Source organism: the organism of the source record quoted next, unplaced genomic scaffold, assembly GCF_019419815.1.
Source record: "Pyrus x bretschneideri cultivar Hongxiangsu unplaced genomic scaffold, Pyrus_bretschneideri_v1 Contig48, whole genome shotgun sequence".
Taxonomy (NCBI): Eukaryota; Viridiplantae; Streptophyta; class Magnoliopsida; order Rosales; family Rosaceae; genus Pyrus; species Pyrus x bretschneideri.
Window position 1 is genome coordinate 2,521,606 of NW_025999785.1, and position 21,297 is coordinate 2,542,902.

Sequence of the window (21,297 nt, forward strand, 5' to 3'; positions counted from 1 at the left end):
TTCAAGCTTTTATCAATGGTGACCATCACAGAGGAAGACGAAGACCAACACCGCCGCGACCCGAAACCGAAACCGAAACCGAAACCGAAACGGTCGTCACCACAAGAGATCAAGCCAACTCCACCACCAAAACGCACGTCGCCGCCGCCAAAACCACCGCAAAACTCTCAAAATCCATTCGCTTTCTGGTTCTACTTCACTCTCACTGTCTCTCTCGTCACCGTCGTCTTCATTTCTCTCTCCTCTCTTTCCCCGCAAGACCCGAAGTCTTGGTTTTTGAGCCTGCCAGCCGCTCTCCGCCAGCACTACTCCAAGGGTCGCACCATAAAGGTACAAACTCACCCGAATCAGAACCCGGTTGAAGTTTTTTGTACCGAGAAAGGTTCTGTGGGATCGGAAAATGTTGTTATTGTTCATGGGCTGGGACTCAGCTCCTACTCTTTTCGAAAAGTTGTTAAATTTTTAGGGTCCAAAGGGGTTCGTGCGGTTGCGTTTGATTTGCCCGGAAACGGGTTTTCGGACAAATCGGTGGTGGAGGTTGGAGAGGGGGAAACTGGGATTTTAGGGAGGTTTTGGAATATATATGATGAAATTCAGGAAAAGGGTTTGTTTTGGGCATTTGATCGGATAATCGAAACAGGGCAGATGCCGTATGAGGAAATCGAAGCTCGGGTTTCGAAACAGAAGGTTGTGAAGCCGATTGAAATGGGTCCTGAGGAGATTGGTAAGGTGCTGGGGCAAGTAATTGAGACGACAGGTTTAGCTCCTGTGCATTTGGTGTTGCATGATTCAGCTTTGGGGATGGTTGCCAATTGGGTTTTGGAAAATGTGGGATCGGTGAGGAGTGTAACGCTCGTTGATACCTCACCCAGATCGACGGGTGCTTTGCCTTTGTGGGTTTTGGGAGTGCCAATGATTAGGGAGTTTGTGCTGAGGTTTTCACATGCTTATGCTTGGTTGGTTAAAATGAGTTGCTCAAGGGGGATTGATGTTTCGGATGTCGATGCACATAGACTTCTGTTGAAGGGTAGGGATGGGACTAGGGCCATTGTTGGGATGGGAAAGAAGTTGAATCATAGCTTTGATATAGCAGAATGGGGGGGTTCGGATGGATTGAAAGGTGTGCCAATGCAGGTGCTTTGGTCTAGCAGTTGGTCCAAGGAATGGAGTGAAGAGGGAAACCGTGTTGCTAGTGCACTTCCACAGGCAACTTTTGTCACCCATTCCGGCGGGCGGTGGCCTCAGGTGAGGATTCGATATATTCATGAACTACTGCTTGTTTTTCTTGTATGTGACGGGGCTAAAAATCTCAATATTTAGGATACGTTTGCCTAGGTCTTGGTTTCCTTGGAATAATACTGTTAAAAATTTCTATATGGTGGAAATTATGAAACTTACTTAGCGATTAAACTTGTTTCCAGGGGACACAAGACAATGTCCCTGTTTGGTTGTGAAATTGACTTTGTACTGCATGTCACTAGAAATTTGTGACTTAAAATTGCTGTTAAAGATTACGATATAATGGTATATTCACAAAGGGCATCAGTTGCTGGGTGGAGGAGGCTAGCTCTTGGACAGCCAGCTGAATCAATACAACCAGATAGTTCTTGATTGAACATGTAGTTGTGCGGTTTGTGGAAGGATTTATACCTATCTTACCAATGTTGTAGTCGATAGGTTAGGATACCTAGTGTATTGGGACAATGTTGTTAGTGAAATAAAAAATATTTAATGATTTTGCCTACTTTATGCAAAGGAATTTGATTTTACTTTCCATTTTTACGGACCAACTTCGTCCTGTGTTGAACAATATGCCATGTAGTTCAAGAAATCGCTCTGTTTCGAGGTGTTCTCATTGCCTGTTGTGGAAGTTCTAATAAGCTGTTCTATTTATTTGGTTGATGCAGGAGGACGCAGCTGATGAGGTAGCTGAAAATATTTCTTATTTTGTGTCCTCATTGCCTGCAACTGTCAGAAAGGTTGAAGAAGAGCCGATCCCCGAGCATATCCAGAAAATGCTTGATGAAGCAAAAATCAGCAACCATCATCACCATGACCATGGTGACGGGCATGACCATCATCATAGTCATGGAGCTAGTTATCCTGATGCGTACGGTCTTGGCCATGGTCATGGATTGGCAAGTTGATGAGTTTTATTGTGTTTTCAACTTTTTTCCCAAGTCACCATGCGGTTGAGGTGGAAAGTAGATTCAGGCCACTGGATTAATCCTTTTGCTCTGCCATCAACGCTTGGAAGTTTTTATCTAACGTAGAATATTCCTCGATCAGCCGACCCCACTTAGTGGAATAAGGCATTGTTGTTTGTTTGTACAATATTTCTCGATGAAGACGTTTGTTCTGCTGAGTCTTTCAAGCTTGTGATGTATTGTATTTTGTACTCTGAATTTATCTGGTTGATATATATGATCAAATATGATACTTCTCTATTTTTGTATGTAGTAAGAGTGTACGACCTCTCATTCTCCCACTTCTTTCTAACAACGTATATTCATTATATCAATTTCATAGTCAGAATCGTTCAACTTCTTAATCTTTGGTTGAAGATTATTTCTAGTAAAAATCATTCTAGTTGGAGATTATTTAGTCTTCGAAGTGTACGGAAGAAAGTGATGGTATGAGTACCAAGTGATATATTCAAGATGAACTGTTGATTTACTTTATACATTTGAACGACTAAACGATTTCTAATTTGGAGAATAAGTTCAACGTCCGATTATGGAGTTATATGATGAGGATATGTTATTTGTAAAATATGAGATGTGCATTCCCAATGGGGGAACATAAGTATTCTTTTTTGCAGATATATACCTTGTCTTTAGTTGAATCCTCTTTCTCCCTATAATTCCCCCTTGCCATTCCTTTTTCCCCCATTTAGATTTTCCTCCACTTTATACAATGGGCAAAGAAAGTTTTTATTTTTTATTTTTGAGAAAAGGTAAATTTTCATTGCCAACAACTTTATACATATCAAATTGTAATATAAAAATAACATAAAAGAAATTTCTTAAAACAGACAAGATTCATTATAAATATGTCTTACTGAAGCAAAATCTGTCATAAATTGTTTTATAGTTAACGTACAATCGAAGTATATACATGGGATTTTATATTGCTAGAAAGTCCAATCTATCCTCAAATAAAATCAAACTATTGTCATTATGCTATCATATTTGAAAAATTACAAGAATTTAAATTGCGACAATTGAAACTACGTAAAATTAACTTTGTTCAAACAACACAATCAAAACAGAGCAGGGACTAAAGTATTTGCTTGGAACATTATAAGAAGAAATTAATAATTTTCAATCGAAAACTTAAGTTGGTGGATTAGAAACAAAAAGAAACTATGAAGACGAAAATGATAAGAAAAAGGTACATAAAAGAAAAGTGAAAATCCGAATAAAATGCGGGGACTGTTAGTGCAAAATTCGTCCTTCTATATTGCTGTGGCCCTAAGCTTCTTTAAACGACAATGGGTTGCTGCGGGGAAGAAGAAAACGACGACGACATCCTCAACCCTCCTTACGCCGACGCCACCGACACCACCGCCCCAAGCGTCGGCGAATCCTCCAACTCTACCACCACCATATCCCCTATGAACTCTCACTTCTCGGCCTTGACTTGCCGCGACACCCTCCGCCTCATCTTCGAGAAGCTCCCGATTCCCGACCTCGCTCGCTCCAGCTGCGTCTGCCGAGTCTGGAGCTCCGTCGCCTCCGATCAGGAGATCGTCGCCAAAGCCTTCAAAGCTCCTTGGAATTTGAAGGAGGTGATCGGGAAGCCGGCGTCGTTAAGCTTCTGGAGGGACAATTCGATCGGAAAATTCGCCATCTCTCACCGGATTGTCCGCGGTGACAGCGTCGCCAGCCTCGCCGTCAAGTATTCCGTTCAGGTACGCAAGCATTTTGGTTCTTAATTCCTATCATCTGTTTGCTTTGAAGCACATAAGTACTTCTATACAGATAAGCAATTTTAAGTTTCCGGCCAAACATAGTCTTAATTCAATTTCTTTCAGGTGATGGACATCAAACGATTGAACAACATGATGAGCGAGCACGGAATATACTCGCGGGAGAGATTGCTGATTCCGGTAAGCAATGCGGAGATCCTTTCGGAAGCTACGTGCTATGTTGAAGTGGACAATTATGCTAAGAGAGAGGTGGCTGTGTTGTATTTGGAGGGCGGCCCCGGCCCGAAAACCATAAACAGCGGCAGCATCTCTTCATGCTCTGTTTTGCAGAGCAAGAAAAGAGTGGTTGAATCATTGAGGAGAAGCCTGCGAGTCGATGATGCAACTGCAAGCTACTACTTGTCCATTGCCAATGGCGATCCAAGGGCTGCAATCTCTCAGTTCTCCCAAGACCTTAGGTGGGAGACCAATACCCACCCTGGCTTTGCTTAGGGCTGGTTCGGGACTGCTTGTGTCATAAGCGCTTCTGCCAGTAGCGCTTTCGCTAAGTGAATTTCAACTTGTAATGCGTGTTCTATCAGCCAATGAATCAACTTCAAGTGTATGTAAGTCTTGTGATTTGTAATTTTAATGTCGAAACGTTGTTATTGATGGAAAGCTTCTTGTTTTGAATAGAGAATAATGTTCAGCTTTTCGTTTCTTGATTTAACTATCGTTCATGAAATTTGAACTTAGAATCTCCTCCAACAAAGTAGAGACTAGATGTCACTAAAATAAACGAAATGACGGTTGATATGGAATCGCCGATAAACTTCCCCCTACAAATATGATACATGTAGATACTTCTACGGGTTAACCTATGTTTCATTTCATGTTTTATACGTACAAATTGAAAGAGAGATAAACGGGTGGAAGCTACGGGAGAAATAATCGCGGCAGATACAAAAATTCTGCCGCTAAACTCCAATGCTGTGAATACCAGAAAAGGAGAAAAGATAATCAAACCGGAACAGCCTTCGGAAGATTCAATCAGAGGCTTGGCCGCAACTAGCACCACTTTTTTGTTTGGATGTATGCAGATTGTTCGACAACGCAGTCAGCTCCCGTTCATGTTCTTCCTTGAGAACGCTCTGTGCGCTTGCTGTCACAATCTTGATGAAAAAGTTCATGAGCATGAGCCACACAACAGTGTTCCAAATCGAACTAAATGATAAGCCCCACTTCTTCTCCTGAAAGCAAAAAATGCGGAAAAGTTATACGTTAAGGACAAGCATGCCCGGTTGTTAAGTACTCGAAACAGAAGTACCAAATTCCTCGGGTTCAGGAACATGTATACAGAATTCAATTTACCAACTGGCCAATAGATTGCCTTCCCCCACTTTCGGTCCAAAATATGCCCGAACAGTGTTGATGGAAAATGAACTTAAACACAACATATGGATGCTAAAGCCGTAATTCAGAAAACACTACCTCGCTGTTAGAGGCGACTGGAGGTGAGGCGTGTATATACTTGTCTTTCACAGTATGTAATTTGGTGATGAGGTCGGGCACAAACAAACCAAATCCAGGGAAAAAGCTGAACAACCAAATCAATTTATTTTCTAACAAGTCGAGAAGCTGATTGTTGCAAACTGAGATGATGAAAACTGTCTGCAATTACAGGGCAACATAACCGCCTCAATTTATGTAAAGTTATGCATTGTTGAATGCAAGGAATCTTTAAATAGGAAACTATAAACCTCGGTAAGCACGTTCGGTAGATATAAAAACAAAGCAATGTTTAAACATCTGATTCGATCCAATCAGTGGTGCACAGATTGTATTAGAAACAGTTCTTAGAACTCATCATAAATGAAGCAAAACACCTCAAAATAACAAGATAAAACCTCTGCCAGGACGATGAGGCATCAAGAGGCTTCAAAATTTGATATATCTTATAAGTTAACAAACCTGTATGTGGGTCTTAATAAATGCCTTTCCAATCAATGTTGCTAGAAAGAACGTCCAAAATCGAATGCCAAATTGTCCACACAATATACCAGCAAGGTCAAATAGAGGGTTGGGCACCTGAAATTTATTTTGAATAAACATCCTTAAAGGTCTCAAAAATATTTATAAAAAATAAAAAAAAAAAAAAAAAAAAAAAAAAAAAGAGCCAAGAAAATAAAAAAGTGCTGCACTGCAAAAAGGATAAGTACAACATGTGTTGAAAGAACGTTGCAACTCCACGGGTATAAGTAGCATTAAGAAAGAAAAATTACCGAAGCAAGAACCAATATAGTTAAAAAGTTCAGATATTGTGTATGTGAAAGAAGCCATGATTTCATCAGGTTGAGGCGACTAGCTACCATTCCACTGTCTTCAGTTGATGAAGAATCCAATTCTTTCATGACTTCCAATTTTTGACCAGATATACTAGCTGCACTTAAGTATAGATAAGGAGAAATTGAGAAATTTGTTCAGGGAAAAATTAGTGGTTTAAAATTTCAAACATATCCAACTCACTGATCCTTGCAGTATGCAGTCAGATTAAGGAATCCAGAAAATTATCCTGACTTGAAAAGGGCCATGAAGTAAAATATGAACATCGCCACATGCGTGCACACATACACAATTTTCATTATATTGCCTACAGTTCTGAATTAAGTAATAGCCAGATAGAAATGCTACCAGGGTACCTATGATATATGTCCACAAATTGAAATTGTAGTAAACTATTCAACCAACGGCAGGATTATGAAACTCTCAACTACCCAGAAGTACATAAAAATTGATACTTTAGAAATGTAGAATGTTAAGGCACGTTATGATCTTTGTACTTGCAAGAGATGCATATATACAAATAGAACATAGATAATGTGAAACATTATACTAGATGAAGTTTTTCTAACAGGTTGTTCTTGACTAGATATTGCTTAATACAAAGATGACAGAACTTATCCACAACATACTTAAATAGTAGGCACAATAACATAGCTTCTTGTTTTGTACTCACCAGCTCTTGATATGAAATAAGGAGGAAGCTCCCCCAGTGCAGTTCCAACTCCCCATAGAATAGCCTCTAACTGAACCTGAGGCAATATACTGCTAAGCGGAACCCTTGAACCGTGCTGTGATAACAACAGGGGTGTACCATATTCAGAGCATTCTCTATCCAGCCATGAAGGACCACTTCTCCACTGAATGGTGTCATATGAAGCACTTTTTATGTCAACTCTGCCACAGTGCACGGCTTTCATGGTAAACAGAGCTACATGAGGCCCCAAATACAGCACAAACGTGTGCAAACCAGATCCTGCACAAAATAGTGATACAACAAAAATCATTCAGAGTTTTGTGACAAACGTGCTACTGCAGAATTTAAAAAATAAAAAAATCAATTGCTACTTCTCCATTTGGTTTAGTGTGTAATATAAATATGTTTCTACACGAGAATTTGGAGACAGCGCAAATCCATCAACCTGAAATTCACAGTTTTCATGCTATTTTGAATATAACTCGCACTTACCAAGACCAATAGATGATGCTACACCAAGAGCCAGCCACCAGAGTCCAAATTGCAAATAACGAATAAGCTCCTGGATATGCTGCATTTTGATTAATTATAAAATCAATAAAGGAAAGTCCAAAAGTACATCAACATTATGCAAGAAACATGCCCGATAATGCATATATAATGCAACATTCATGGGAAATCTTTATCCCAACAGCTCATACAAACAATATTAAGCAAACTATATTAATCAAACAACGGTTACTCTAACTAAAAATCTAAATGCAACTGAACAAAAATGTAGCCCTGCGAGTAAATACCTCTTGTTGAGGTCCACCAACTGTCGCAGTGATCACTCCTATACCTCCTGCTAACATAATTAGAAGCAGAAACCAACCACCTCTCGCCATAAAACGCCGAACATATTGGCCAATAGCCAAATTGAAATACTTTAATGTCTTTAACGGCTGTGTTGTAAGTGTTAAATTTTCTAGTTCCTGGTGATGCTTCAACCGGAGTCCTGCGAAATTCAAAGATTACAGACAACCTTCACATTTTCAATCTGAAAAGTGAAACAAATAAAACTACTTTCCTCAATTGGAATTTGATTACACATTTAAAGAGTTAAAAGAAGCAAACTTTTTGTTTTTATTTACCTACCCATAAAAGTTTGATTTCCATTTTATTTAAAAACGTACAAAAATTGAAACCTTCTGTTTCCATTTGATTTCCCCTTTCATAATTAGCTACAAAATTATAAAAATTAATTAATTAAATCCAGATTATTATTTTTGCTTCCCGAAAATTTAAAATTACACACCCCCACAATGTGATTGTGTAATTGCAGAGAAAATTATGAAAGGAATTGAAGAAGCTGCGTGCGAATTAACTCACCGGAAACGGAGGAATCCGTGGAATTCGACGAGGCTGCGTCGGTGGGACCCATTCAAAAACCCTATAAACTGAATCGATACGTGCGATTTGGGATTTTTGGATTGGAAATTAGGGATTCGTAGAGAGAGAAATAGCGCGAAAACTGGAATCGAGCTGCCGGGACGCGCAGAGAGACAGAGAGAGAGAGAAAGAGGACGGTTTAGCGGGCTTGTTGGAGATTTGGAATAATTTAGTGCGGCGGAGAGCATGTAGGAGATTTGGAATAATGTGGTGCGGCGGAGAGCATGTGGAATCGCTCTGAACGGCTCTTGGAAAGTGCCACGTATAGTGTAGGTTTTGACTTGGGTCGGAATTCAGTTTCTTCCGTTAGGCTGACTTGGGCAGTCGTGACATAGGCAGATGGACTTCAAACCGACGACCGTAGAAAGGAAAACTTTGATGATAGTGGTGAGATTTGTGTTCGTAGTTTAGTATAGATTATGTCTAAGAGACATGTCAAAACTTACGAACCAGAACATGTTCAGAAAGACAGTTTTATTTTCGGATTTAAGATATAAGAAGAGAGAGAAATCAAAATATTTGTAAGTTTTTTTATTTCAAAATATTCGATAGATCAATGCAATCATAACCATTAAAACGAGTTTAACCTAAGGGTCTAAATAGAGTGTAAAAATAATTGTCTCTTGATTCTATCTATATATACTCGCATATGAGCACACACAATGTGCGTGAGAAAATTTTTTATTTTTGTTTTTAAAATAAAAGAAGAGAGGAAGAAAGTGATAAAGAATGTGAGAGTAGGAAGTTTTTTTTTTTTTTTAAATTAGAGATATGTTAAGATTGCATATAGGGAACAAATCTATGACATCATTTTTTTAACTTTTTGGCATACGTCATTATGGGGCTCGCTTCGTAATTATTTCAACGATCCGAATCGTCTATCTTTTAGATATTTCATAAAAAATCATACCTGATGGATTTTGGTCTCCATCACTTAGCCACCCCTACAAGTAATTTTGATAAGTTGTGGTAGACTTCTTCCAAAGAAAATACCGATGACTTGGCACCTGTAACAATCTATTCCAATTTTAACGGAAAGACTAAGGTATTTTCGTGAAATTTCATCTGGGCTAGATTTTTTTCATTTAAAATTTGTTTTTGGTCTTAATGGGTGTGCCAAGGGCCCACCCCCTGATTTGTGTCCCCCGACCTTTCTCTCTGTGTTCTCTCTCAGTTCTATCTTCTACCTCACTCTCCCTTATCGCCCCCCCTCGGCTCTCTCTATCTCAGCCCCTCCGCGGGCTTTTCTCATCAACAAACAACAACATCAACATCTCCATTAACACCCTAGTGAGCTTAGAATCGAAAAAGAACATCCCGAACCCCTCCCTTTCTCTCGTCCTACACTGTTCACCGAAGTTCTCCGGCGAGTTTTCTCCTCCTCCGGCGAAGGTAAGCCTTGAACCTCGTCCAAAAGTTATAGATCATGTCTTAGTGTATGTTTGGAAGTGGTTTTAAGAAGTTTTATCGATGTTTGGACGTAGGAACCTCACGGGGGAAAACTTCCCCAGTTTTCCAGCGAGCACCGCCCCTTTCGAGGCAATTTCCGGCCAATCCACGATGAATTGGCCGGCGTGCAAGGTATCAATCTCTTCGTCTCGCTGAGTACTACAACTTTTCTTTTTTAATCACCCAATTTCGTTGAGTATTGAAGAAGTTATAACCATTTGAATCTTACCCAGTTTCCAGCAACCTCCGAGACTTTCAAGGCGTTTTCCGGCCAAACCATAAAGATTAGACGTCGTGTGAGGTACCATTCTCTTCGTCTCATTGAACACTATGATTTTCTCTTTTGAATCACTTGATTTCGTTGAGTATTGACAAAGTTATAAACGTTTAAAGTTTATCCCATTTTCCGGCTAAAATCCGGCCTTCTTCTTCAATTGGGTCCGGCGACCCATGTTTTGAACTCAGGCCGGGCTTTCAAGCCCAAATCCTTTTGAACCAAGGCCCTTCGGGCCGTTTAGAACTCGGGCTTTCTTAATTCTATTAATTAAGCAAGGTTACATGTGATTCTGCAATCTGCATATATCAGCATGAGATGAAAATAAGAAACTTTAGTCTAATAAATTTCTTTGAGAGGAAAAACATTCTCCTTAAAAAGCACACAACGTTAATCGACTTAATCCCAATGTTAAAAATATTTTGTGACTATAAGAAAATTAACCCACGTAAATATGCTAGAATTTGAAATCATCAATCAAAGTAATCACTTAAGCTAGCTAACAACTAATTTTCTACAATGGTATTTTAATTTGCAGCTTTATTAAAAGTATTAATTGAACTAATTCCTTATTGTCATTAAAAAAAGAGTAACTTTTTATTTATGTTATTATATATATATATATATATTTAACGTATATATATGTATATGTGTTTTTCCGAACAACTGCTTTTCAATATATTATGATGTGCCATGCCCTTTACAAATAGACTTTTAGTGCACTTTATGTTTTTAATATTATCTGTGAGCATAAACTGTGGCATGACATTCTTACGTTTTATCTGCTCATTACTACATGTTTGCACGATGTCTCTTAGTTATTTGTATTGTCCTGGGTCAAGGACTAGCTTCACGTGTAGTTCACATGCACCGTTTACATCACTTTGGATCCAGTTAGGTGCCAGCATGTCCTGTTGTATGATGTGTTGGACTTGTATGTGATGCGACTAGCGTAGCTCACGTGATATAGTACTAGAATGTAAAACCAACACCCAACCTATTCTACTGTCTGAATATCTCTGTAGTGGACTTGTGTGCCTACATAAATTAATGAGTATTGTTTTCTCGTGATATCGATTTGAGATTTAATGTTGAGACATCTTGTCATCCTACATCTTACTACATACTATTATTATAATATTTTTGGAAAACCATATACTTGTTTTAGAGGGGTTACACTTTTCAAAAAGGTTTCTACAAAACTTTATTTTTAGGCCCACTCATCCTTGTTTTTCGCCCTTCCAGGATTTTAGTGGCAAAGGTTTCTTGACGACGAGGATGGTTGGCAAAAGCTGCTATGTAGGAGACTTCTCCTTTCGGTATAAATGTTATTACTCTTCATTTATTGCAATTTGTCTATGCTCTGACATCATTTGTGTGATATGGGTTCAATCCCTGCTCACATGCACACTCTAAATTAGTCACTTTTGGGCTTTAATTTATTCATATTTTCCACATCACTACACTTTTATGGCTTCGTCACCTCTTAGGTGTCAGTTAGCACATCGCGATTCTGGTGTCTAAGTGGACATTTCGGGTCGGGGTGTGTCAAAAACCTCCCAAAAAATTATATAAAATAAATGAGTACAAATTTATATAAATTTATTTTAATTTTGTAAAATGTTTTAAATTGAGAATTAATTAGCAGATTAATGAAGGTGTGAATATTAAAGTCCTAAATCAATTAACCAATTTTTATTTAAAAAAAAAAAAGTTATATAACTGACAAGTAAATACATTAATACATTAAATTTAGGAATTTCGATCAAAACCTGAAAACTAATAAGGTCTATCAACAGAACATGAACAGCTAGAGAAAGAATACTAATTTTTCCTCATCTTTATATAATAGATTTTGATGGTAGGAGGATGATTGCAATGACACTCTTCAATTAAACGGCTAAAATATGATTATATTGTGTTAGGTCAACAAATATGATTCATTGCCAATGCTTTATATCTTATTTTTATAACAAAATAGCAAAGTTTATTATATACTTCTTCAATATCACTTAAAACGGTCAAGAGCGTTTGTCCTTGCATATGTGATTCTACGTTTGAATCACTCTTTATCAATACCGCTTTATATCCCCAAAAAAAAAAAAAAACACAAAACTTCAACCCTACAGCCAAGACGCCAAAACGTCAAATTCAAAGATACAATATTTACATGTATTTAATACAATTATTATCTGATAGTCACATATAATTCATATAAATGTATGTATTTAATACAATCACTATCCGACCGGACTGACCGTTTAGATGATGATTGTATTAAATACATATAAATATTGTAGCCAAATCCAGAAAATCAAACCAACAAGTCTGAAGTGGCAAAACTAGAACAGACCTAAGCTGCACAGGCAACACACGCTTGTAAAATTCTTAAGATTACAAAATGACTGGATGTTTAAGTCATCACCAAGTCAACACCGGAAAAAAAAATTAAACATTTATTGGATAGATTAGTTGGTGAAGTGTAAAAAAAGACCATCACATTAGGCCAAAGACTGACCTGGAAATAAGCACCTAAGTATTTTTCTACACATACATACATTGAACATGAGCTCACAAATTCCTTAAATATAGCACAATTACACATCCGTCTCTCATTCTTCACACTAAGTGAGAAGTTCAAACCTAAGTTTTCAAACCTTCTCTATATTTTCGACTTTTATTTTTGAGTTCTTGAAGCGGACAAAGATGCTGCATTGCAAGTATCTCAATCCTCTGAGCTTCAAGACGAACTCAGTTGTTGCAGCAACAACCAACACAATCTCTCTATGTTTCTTTCTATTCTCTCGCCCAGCTAACAAGCAAGCTCTAAACCGCCCATCTATCTTCCCAGTTCTGTTGCCTACGAGTACTATGAAAATGCATAGTTTCTCGTCGATGACCGATGTCACGACATCTCCTCGAACGTTGACTTTAGCTTTGGCAGCTGCCAAGACATCCCAGAACAGCACGACTGTTGATGAGCCACGCCCCACAGAAATGGAGGAGAAGAAGATGGAAGTTGAGACGGGTTACAAGGGCAAGAAGATCAAAGGGAGAGTGGTGTTGATCAAGAAGAATTTTCTGGACTTTAACGACCTTAAGGCGTCCGTGCTTGATCGTGTTCATGAGCTGTTTGGTGAAGGGGTTTCGTTGCAGCTTATTAGTTCCGGTGAGATTCCCTTCTTGATAAAAATATTTATTCGTAAATTGTTGAGTAAGTATGTATCTGTTTAAGAATGCTGCTTTACATTTTCATACCAGAACCCGAAAAGAGAAAACAGAACATTTGGAAGCCAACTACCAGTCTAACTGATTAGACGGGTAAACTCTTACCTTTGGAAGCCAACTACCAGTCTAAGCCACCGGTTTAACCTGAAAATGAAACACCATGCAACTGGACATGGCTTTCAAACCTTTTTTTTTTTTTACTACGGTTTACAACTTTTACCACATCCAATTCCTTTTTTCCTTGAATATTCCTAAGTAACCGAAGAAAGTTGAGGTTCCACCATAAAATAAATGGGTAATATGGGGAATAGCGCCTAACATGTAGACAACACAAATGGTGACGTGGAGCGCATGTGACCGTTTGGCTTCACACGTGGGACAACATGCTTTGGTACCATGAATGAAGTTGAGGTTCCACCATAAAACCAATTGACAATATAGGGAGTAGTCCAACTTACTTATAAGCCCATACAAGACCCCTCCTCCCATCAATGTCGGACTCGTTCTCAACAGAAACAACTTCAGATTTGTTCATAATAAAACTTGAGCGAGTTTGGCTGTGTGTTAACCCCTTGCAGTCGAGTTCAAATTCCACTCCCGGTAAATTAAAGTAGTCTGTAATATCAGGTTGTAAAAGATGAAAAAAAGGAACTCTTGAATGATAATTATTTTATCACTAAATAATAGATGTGTTTTTGTAGAAAATGGGTTGAAGGGGAAACTTGGAAAGCCAGCATACTTGGAAGATTGGATTACCACAATCACATCTTTAACACCAGGAGAGTCTGCATTCGAGGTTACATTTGACCATGAAGAGGAAGTAGGAGTCCCAGGAGCATTCTTAATAAAAAACAATCACCACAGTGAGTTCTTCCTCAAGACTGTCACACTTGAAAATGTTCCCAGCGAGGACCGTGTACACTTCGTTTGCAACTCTTGGGTGTACCCTACTGAAAAATACACCAAAGACCGTGTTTTCTTCGCCAACAAGGTAACAAATGATTTGCACGTTTCATTAGTGTCTGATGTAGTTTTTTTTTTTTTTTTTTTGTGAGGTTTAAAATATATGGTAAAAGCTCATGCCTGCTATATGTTTGTGCAGACTTATCTTCCAAGCGAAACACCACTGCCGTTGCGCAAATACAGAGAAGAAGAACTAGTACATTTGAGAGGAGATGATGAAAAAGGAAAAGGAGAGCTCCAAGAATGGGACAGGGTTTATGACTATGATTGCTACAACGATTTGGGGAATCCTGATAAGGGTGCCAAATATGTCCGTCCTATTCTTGGAGGGTCTAGTGAGTACCCTTACCCTCGCCGTGGAAGAACTGGCCGGCAAAAAACTAAGACAGGTTAGCCATTTGTAAATACTACTCCTTTATTTTTAGAGTTACCATAGTTTATCTAGTTTTCGATTAATGATGATTATCTTTAGTGTTAATGTTTACCAAAAAGTGTAAGACTCGATATACTAATTTGGATTTTAATGAACTGGAGATGTTACGATCACTAATTTTTCTGATCTTATTGCAACAGATGAAAAAAGCGAGAGTCGTCTGCCGCTTGCTGAGAGCTTAAACATCTATGTGCCAAGGGATGAACGATTTGGCCACTTGAAGTTGTCAGACTTCCTGGTTTATGCCCTGAAATCCATAGCTCAGTTCATTCAACCGGAGCTAGAATCCTTGCTCGATCAAACTCCTAATGAGTTTGACAGCTTTGAAGATGTCCTTAAGCTATACGAAGGAGGCATTCCATTGCCTGAAGGTTTATTAAAGCATATTGGAGACAGCATCCCCTTGGAGATGCTCAAGGAGATCTTCCGAACTGATGATGCAAAGTTGCTCAAATTCCCAATGCCTCAAGTGATCAAAGGTAACAACAACATTTTGAACTTAGAGGCTTACAAACAATGGCCTACAAAAATAAAGCACTATTTCTTTCGTCTAAGTTCTAACTCCGATGCTTTGATTTGTCAAAGAGGATAAGTCTGCTTGGAGGACTGATGAAGAATTTGCAAGGGAAATGCTGGCTGGAGTGAATCCTGTCAACATTCGTCGCCTCCAAGTAATCTTCATGTATCTTTTGTGTGATTTTTTGCAATGATAATGAAATAAAGAGACCCGAGCAATAAATAACAATCTAAATGTCAAGTTTATTATTCGTTTCGTCTCTAATCACACTTACTTCTAATCAAATTTTAGGAGTTTCCGCCTGCAAGCAAGCTAGATCCAAAAGTTTACGGTGATCAAACCAGTACAATAACCGAAGAACATATAAAGAACAACTTGGATGGACTAACTGTGGATGAGGTAAAATCTTTGATTCATTTCGTTTGAAAGTTAAGAGAAAAAAAACTCACATACCAATGCTGTTACTTTGAAATTAGATTATTATGTTGGTTCTGCATCAAATTGTAACGATGAAATTATTTGGTTGAACAGGCACTCAAGAACAACAAGTTATTCATACTGGACCATCATGATTCTCTGATGCCATACCTGAGGCGGATAAACTCAACTTCAAACAAGATCTACGGAAGCAGAACTCTCCTGTTCTTGCAAAATGATGGAACTTTGAAGCCATTGGTGATCGAACTGAGCTTGCCTCATCCCAATGGAGACCAATTCGGTTGCATTAGCAATGTCTACTCACCAGCAGAACAAGGTGTAGAAGGCTCCATATGGCAACTGGCTAAAGCTTATGTGGCTGTAAATGACTCTGGATACCATCAGCTTATCAGTCACTGGTTGAACACTCATGCAGCGAGTGAGCCAGTTGTAATTGCTACGAACAGGCAACTAAGCGTGGTTCACCCAATTTACAAACTTCTGCATCCTCATTTCCGTGATACGATGAATATCAATGCATTAGCCAGGCAAATCCTCATCAATGCTGGCGGTATCCTTGAGACGACAGTTTTCCCTGCTAGGTATGCCATGGAGCTGTCATCAGTTGTGTACAAGGATTGGAATTTCACCGAGCAAGCTCTCCCTGCAGATCTCATCAAAAGGCAAACACAAAATCTATGATTTCTGACTTTAAAATTATTTCCGCACACTTTTTTTCTCTGCTGGCAAACCCTGTGTATTTCTAACTTTTGAATTGAATAAATCAAAAGAGAAAGGGGCATTAATAAGCAGTGGTGTGCAGAAGAAGAAAACGAGGCGCGGAAATTATTTACCATAGTGATAATATTCATTTCTTGTTTTAATTATAATGCTTTGCCTTTGATCAAATTAGAGGAGTGGCAGTGAAGGATGCAAATTCTCCACACGGTCTTCGCATACTGATCCAGGACTACCCGTATGCTGTTGATGGGATTGAAATCTGGTTTGCAATAAGAACATGGGTTGCAGACTACTGCTCTTTCTACTACAAGACCGACGACATAATCCAGAAAGACACCGAGCTCCAATCCTGGTGGAAGGAGCTAGTAGAGGAAGGGCACGGTGACAAAAAAGACGAGCCCTGGTGGCCGAAAATGCAGACTCTCGAAGAGCTAGTCGAAATCTGCACAACCATCATATGGACTGCTTCTGCCCTCCATGCAGCTGTCAACTTTGGACAGTACCCTTACGCAGGATACCTTCCCAACCGCCCTACAATAAGCCGAAAATTCATGCCCGAAAAGGGAACTCCTGAATACGAAGAGCTTGAGTCCAACCCCGACAAGGCGTTCATGAAAACAATCACTGCTCAGCTGCAGACACTGCTTGGCATTTCCCTCATTGAAATTCTGTCTAGGCATTCAACTGATGAAGTGTACTTAGGGCAGCGAGACACACCCGAGTGGACTGCAGACGCCGTGCCGTTGGAAGCTTTCGACAACTTTGGAAAGAAACTGGCTGAGATTGAGGACAGAATTACAAGTATGAACAATGATGCGAAGTTGAAGAACCGGGTCGGGCCGGTGAAGGTGCCGTACACATTGCTGTTTCCTACTAGCGGAGGAGGACTTACTGGCAAGGGAATTCCCAACAGTGTCTCAATCTAAAGCTTCTGTGATTCTTTCTGCTAATAACAACTGTTTGAGTTAGTTTTTGGGCCCTTAAGCTACTAAATTATAAAAACAAAGCAGTCTCAGCATAACAGAAATTTGGTAGTTTATACCCTGGTATGATTTTTTTTTTTTTCTGAATGCCTCTCTCTCTATCTGTTTCAGAATTAAAATAAAAATCATCACAACAGAGAAAAGATTTTGCAAAAACCAAAAACACTAAAAATTGAAACAGTCAACTGCCTATATAAAATGGTTTAAATTTGTCTCAAACTCTCACCATTGTACCATAAAATAATGGGGAGTCCTACACCTTGTGAGAGTCCAACACAAACATCTGTGTTGTTGCTTTGGATTACTACTGTCAATTTGTAAGACTTCAAAGATAATGTATATAGGCATGAATCCGTCACATCATTTTTTTCACATAAGTTTTGACACACGTTTTTGTGGAGCATATTTCAAAATGTACTTTAGCTATCCGAACCGTCTATCTTTTAAGTTTTCCCTCACAGATCATGTCTATTTTGTACCATAAATCACTCAAATCTGAAACCATATGACCATTGGATTAAGGGTTTAGGGTTTCTTTGTATAACAGTATTTGTCCATTCTGCACTACAAATGAATGTTTTAATGATTTTGGATCTATATAATTTTTTTCTTTAAATGATTTATAAATAATATTCTGAAAAATAAATAATTCGAATTATTAAAATACATTAAGTATGTGCCTCACAAAAACATATGTTAAAAATTGTGTAAAATAGGTTGCGCCATGGTCCACCCCGTAAATATAGGTTAATAGTGTTTAAATATTTAATGAGTGAAACCTTGACAAGTCCAAGAAAAGAACTTTGCAATTTCATTGCATATCTAGGGTTTTACACTTTTACTTGACTTGGTCTAGTTGTCTTCTACCATGTGGCTTGACTTTTTTTTTTTTTTTTTTTTTTTGAACGATACCATGTGGCTTGACTATAAACTTATAATGTGAAAGCTGAGGTGGATACGACTTTCATTATTTAAATTTAATTTAATCAGTAAATTAATTTGTTTCAGACAAGTTATATATGTTCTTCAACTTCATAGATGTTGATACAAATGGGAACACAATTTGCTAAGGCTTTTGCATTATTTATTCATAAGTTCATACCTATTGCATGTAAACTGTCTGTCTAATTCCCATTGACATTTGATCACCTAAAATCAATATATATATATATATATATATATATATATTTATTTATTTATATTTTAAGTGCAGAAGAAGAACATAGCTAATTATGTGATAGGTTTTATTAAAAGTGGTTTTGACTTGGTTTTGATGAATTTTTAAAGGGTGAGAGTTTGACTTTAAGTCCGCCTTGACTTATTGTATTTTTTTTATTAATAAATTCATCTCGTAGTCACTTTCTATAATAGTAATGTTGGAGTTAGATTGACGTTGTCGCTATAAAAAAAAAAAAAAAATTGGAGTAATAGTCTTCAACTTTAACTCAATTGGAGTAATAGTCCCCCAACTAAAAATCTATGATCATTAGTCCCTTAACTCATCAAAATGTGCAACTATAATCATTTTCGTCAACTTTGTTAGAACTTCCATCAAAATAAGTCACGTGCCACGCATGTGAGATTGAATCAAGGGGCAAATATGAAAACCAAATCAAACAAAATTGTAGCAATAGTCCCTCAACTTTAACCCAATTGGAGAAGTTATCCCTCAATTTTAACCCAATTAGAGCTATGGTCCTTCAACTTTAATCTAATTGTAGTAATGGTCCTCCCAACATGACTTATTTTGACAAAATTCTGATAGAGTTGACGAAAAGAACAAAAGTTGCACGTTTTGATGAGCTAAGGGACCAATGGTCATGAATATTTAGTTGAGAGACCATTGCACCAATTGAGTTAAAGTTAATGGACTATTTCTACAATTTTTTCTATTAAAAAAAACAATAAAAACAGAAAAAAAAAACCTAAGCAGGTGGCATTTTACCACAGTAGTGGAAAGATGTTGAGTCCTTGCGTGACGACGTGTGTTCAAACTCTGTCAGTAGCTAATCTAATTTCTAATCTAACAAAATCTATCGTTTGACCAAAAAAAAAAAAAAAAAAAGCCTAGCTACTTATGTGGATTATTAAGCATTTTAATATTTGATTTATATATAGTTGTTGGGTAGGCATGTATCGAGTGACGCTATAAAGATCAAATTTTTAAATCATCTTTCGTAAACTAGATGATTTGACAATTGATAGTTGAACTCTTTATTTAAATTATTAAAAAATGACTTTGACCATCAATCCCAAATCACGTAGTATACAAAAATAATTTACAAATTTAATCTCTATAGCATCTTCTAGCATGCATTACTCACAAAGACACTGGATTCTTCAAATGAATAAAGAAAACCCAAATAAGATTTAAAACCTGTGAAAATTCTTTTTAAAATATGACAGCTTCGTTGAATTTTTATTTTATCAATATTAGATTTTTTATAGAAAATATTTTATGGTAGGTGAAGGATGACAATTACACCTTTAAACAGGACACAATATGAATCCATAATGTTGATTCCGAGTCTGAGTCTCTGACAACGAAATAAAGAACAGAAAAGAATTTATGTGGATACAGCATTCTTAGGTTGATCAGATTTATCCGAAATTTTGTGTGGCGGTCATGAAATTTTAATTATGTATTATATTTATATTATAATACTTAAGTTGGTAATAATGCTTACGTGTTGGAAAGTGTGACTATGAAACCGCAGAAATTTTTCTTTATGTGAGGCGACAGAGCTGTAAACAATTGACACGGAAAGCGATCTTCTCAGATCCCTTTCACCTAATTTTTTTCATCAAGTAATTTGAATCTTTAAAATTTAATCAGACGGTTAAAATTATTATAATTTTTAGAATAGGCTTCTGCTTATAATGGTTTAATCAAATTTTAAAAGTTCAAATTGTTTAATGAATCCGGAGATGAACCCCATTTCCATTGAAACACATATGTAAACATTAGGAGTTATCACCATCATCATTTATCATTGAAAGTTCAGACTATTATGATACTATCACCAAAATGCAAGAGTGGGCCTTTTAAGTTGGTGAATTCAAAGACCCCACATTGATGAGAAATATACTTTGTTGGGTTTCTTCATTGACTCTATTAAAACTGGGTCTTCGTGGAATCTGAATGCATGGTTCTCGTTATGTATGTTTTTTGATGAGTAACTAACGCGTTACAGAAGTTTCTACTTAAGAATTTTTTAAATTGATTAAGTGTACAAATTGTTCTTTGATGTGACAGAAATATCAATTATATTGTCACCAAATACTACAAAACTTCGATGATTTTATTAGTGTAGGAGAATCCGGTCAGAATTCTTTTGGACTAGATTTTATAAATTCATCTATATTAGGTTTATTTGTACAACTAGTCGCTTGACTAGTATATATTTTGTATATTATAAATCTCTATGGACTTAGGTAAACGTGTACTCACGATTTATTTCCAAATATACCATGTTGGAAACTTTGAATTATATACTGTCACCGACTTGTGAATTTGTGGTGCAACTAAATGGTGTATTTTAGGCTTTTAACTTATGCAAGTAACTTTCTACAAAGTATTGAATAAAGAACGTGAAAGAGAAGACGATCTGTAATTGCCTATTTTCTAGAGAACCTAACTATTGTTGAAATCTGTCTATATTTGTTGGTGTGGTAAATGAGAGTTTCTAGGGTTATTGCTTAAGGCAATTCTCTTACCGGATAGAACTAACGCGATTACGTATTAAAATTTGAGCATATAACTCAAAATTAATTGGCTCATTTTTTGACGTGGAATTACAATCTTTACACTTAACGAGATCAAAATACAAGAGATCCTATTATTTTGTAAAATTAATATAATCATTAACGTAATCAGACAGTTCAACCGAAAATTTTACCTTGATAGGGAGGGT

At 37.4% G+C, this 21,297-nt stretch overlaps 4 protein-coding genes across 5 annotated transcripts; 3 read left to right on the top strand and 1 right to left on the bottom strand.

Annotated features, from left to right (window-relative positions):
* On the top strand, positions 1-2,447 carry LOC103965346 (protein AUXIN RESPONSE 4-like). Its single transcript, XM_048568547.1, has 2 exons — positions 1-1,245; positions 1,908-2,447. Exons 1-2 carry the CDS (start codon positions 16-18, stop codon positions 2,145-2,147), a joined length of 1,470 nt encoding a protein of 489 aa, XP_048424504.1. The 5' UTR covers positions 1-15; the 3' UTR covers positions 2,148-2,447.
* A 995-nt stretch (positions 2,448-3,442) lies between these two features.
* On the top strand, positions 3,443-4,625 carry LOC103965345 (F-box protein At1g55000). The gene is made up of 2 exons (XM_048568499.1): positions 3,443-3,913; positions 4,037-4,625. The coding sequence occupies exons 1-2, from the start codon at positions 3,494-3,496 to the stop codon at positions 4,421-4,423; spliced, it is 807 nt and encodes a 268-aa protein (XP_048424456.1). The 5' UTR covers positions 3,443-3,493; the 3' UTR covers positions 4,424-4,625.
* An 80-nt stretch (positions 4,626-4,705) lies between these two features.
* On the bottom strand, positions 4,706-8,818 carry LOC125470065 (vacuole membrane protein KMS1-like). Its single transcript, XM_048568498.1, has 8 exons — positions 8,319-8,818; positions 7,745-7,944; positions 7,440-7,518; positions 6,927-7,226; positions 6,193-6,350; positions 5,882-5,998; positions 5,402-5,581; positions 4,706-5,160 (listed from the first exon to the last, which is right to left on the bottom strand). The coding sequence occupies exons 1-8, from the start codon at positions 8,368-8,370 to the stop codon at positions 4,957-4,959; spliced, it is 1,290 nt and encodes a 429-aa protein (XP_048424455.1). The 5' UTR covers positions 8,371-8,818; the 3' UTR covers positions 4,706-4,956.
* Positions 8,819-9,513: 695 nt separating this feature from the next.
* On the top strand, positions 9,514-17,449 carry LOC103965340 (probable linoleate 9S-lipoxygenase 5). 2 transcript variants are annotated; one of them, XM_048568546.1, is made up of 12 exons: positions 9,514-9,770; positions 9,863-9,959; positions 10,061-10,128; positions 11,347-11,420; positions 12,953-13,270; positions 14,031-14,320; positions 14,432-14,681; positions 14,866-15,204; positions 15,311-15,396; positions 15,534-15,641; positions 15,774-16,342; positions 16,573-17,449. In XM_048568546.1, exons 5-12 carry the CDS (start codon positions 12,973-12,975, stop codon positions 17,324-17,326), a joined length of 2,694 nt encoding a protein of 897 aa, XP_048424503.1. In that variant the 5' UTR covers positions 9,514-9,770; positions 9,863-9,959; positions 10,061-10,128; positions 11,347-11,420; positions 12,953-12,972; the 3' UTR covers positions 17,327-17,449. The 2 variants fall into 2 exon arrangements, with proteins under 2 accessions (XP_048424503.1, XP_048424502.1); XM_048568545.1 differs by lacking the exons at positions 9,514-9,770; positions 9,863-9,959; positions 10,061-10,128; positions 11,347-11,420 and having other exon boundaries at positions 12,521-13,270.
* Positions 17,450-21,297: the final 3,848 nt, after the last annotated feature.

Bases quoted from the DNA above. Each gene is read 5' to 3' on its own strand.
- LOC125470065 (XM_048568498.1), bottom strand. From the start codon at position 8,370: ATGGGTCCCACCGACGCAGCCTCGTCGAATTCCACGGATTCCTCCGTT. The intron at 7,945-8,318 runs GTGAGTTAATTC...TGAATTTCGCAG, and splicing joins CACGGATTCCTCCGTTTCCG to GACTCCGGTTGAAGCATCAC. The intron at 5,999-6,192 runs GTAATTTTTCTT...AATAAATTTCAG, and splicing joins CTATATTGGTTCTTGCTTCG to GTGCCCAACCCTCTATTTGA.
- LOC103965345 (XM_048568499.1), top strand. From the start codon at position 3,494: ATGGGTTGCTGCGGGGAAGAAGAAAACGACGACGACATCCTCAACCCT. The intron at 3,914-4,036 runs GTACGCAAGCAT...AATTTCTTTCAG, and splicing joins CCGTCAAGTATTCCGTTCAG to GTGATGGACATCAAACGATT.
- LOC103965346 (XM_048568547.1), top strand. From the start codon at position 16: ATGGTGACCATCACAGAGGAAGACGAAGACCAACACCGCCGCGACCCG. The intron at 1,246-1,907 runs GTGAGGATTCGA...TGGTTGATGCAG, and splicing joins CCGGCGGGCGGTGGCCTCAG to GAGGACGCAGCTGATGAGGT.
- LOC103965340 (XM_048568545.1), top strand. From the start codon at position 12,808: ATGCTGCATTGCAAGTATCTCAATCCTCTGAGCTTCAAGACGAACTCA. The intron at 15,205-15,310 runs GTAACAACAACA...GATTTGTCAAAG, and splicing joins AATGCCTCAAGTGATCAAAG to AGGATAAGTCTGCTTGGAGG. The intron at 15,397-15,533 runs GTAATCTTCATG...ATCAAATTTTAG, and splicing joins TCAACATTCGTCGCCTCCAA to GAGTTTCCGCCTGCAAGCAA.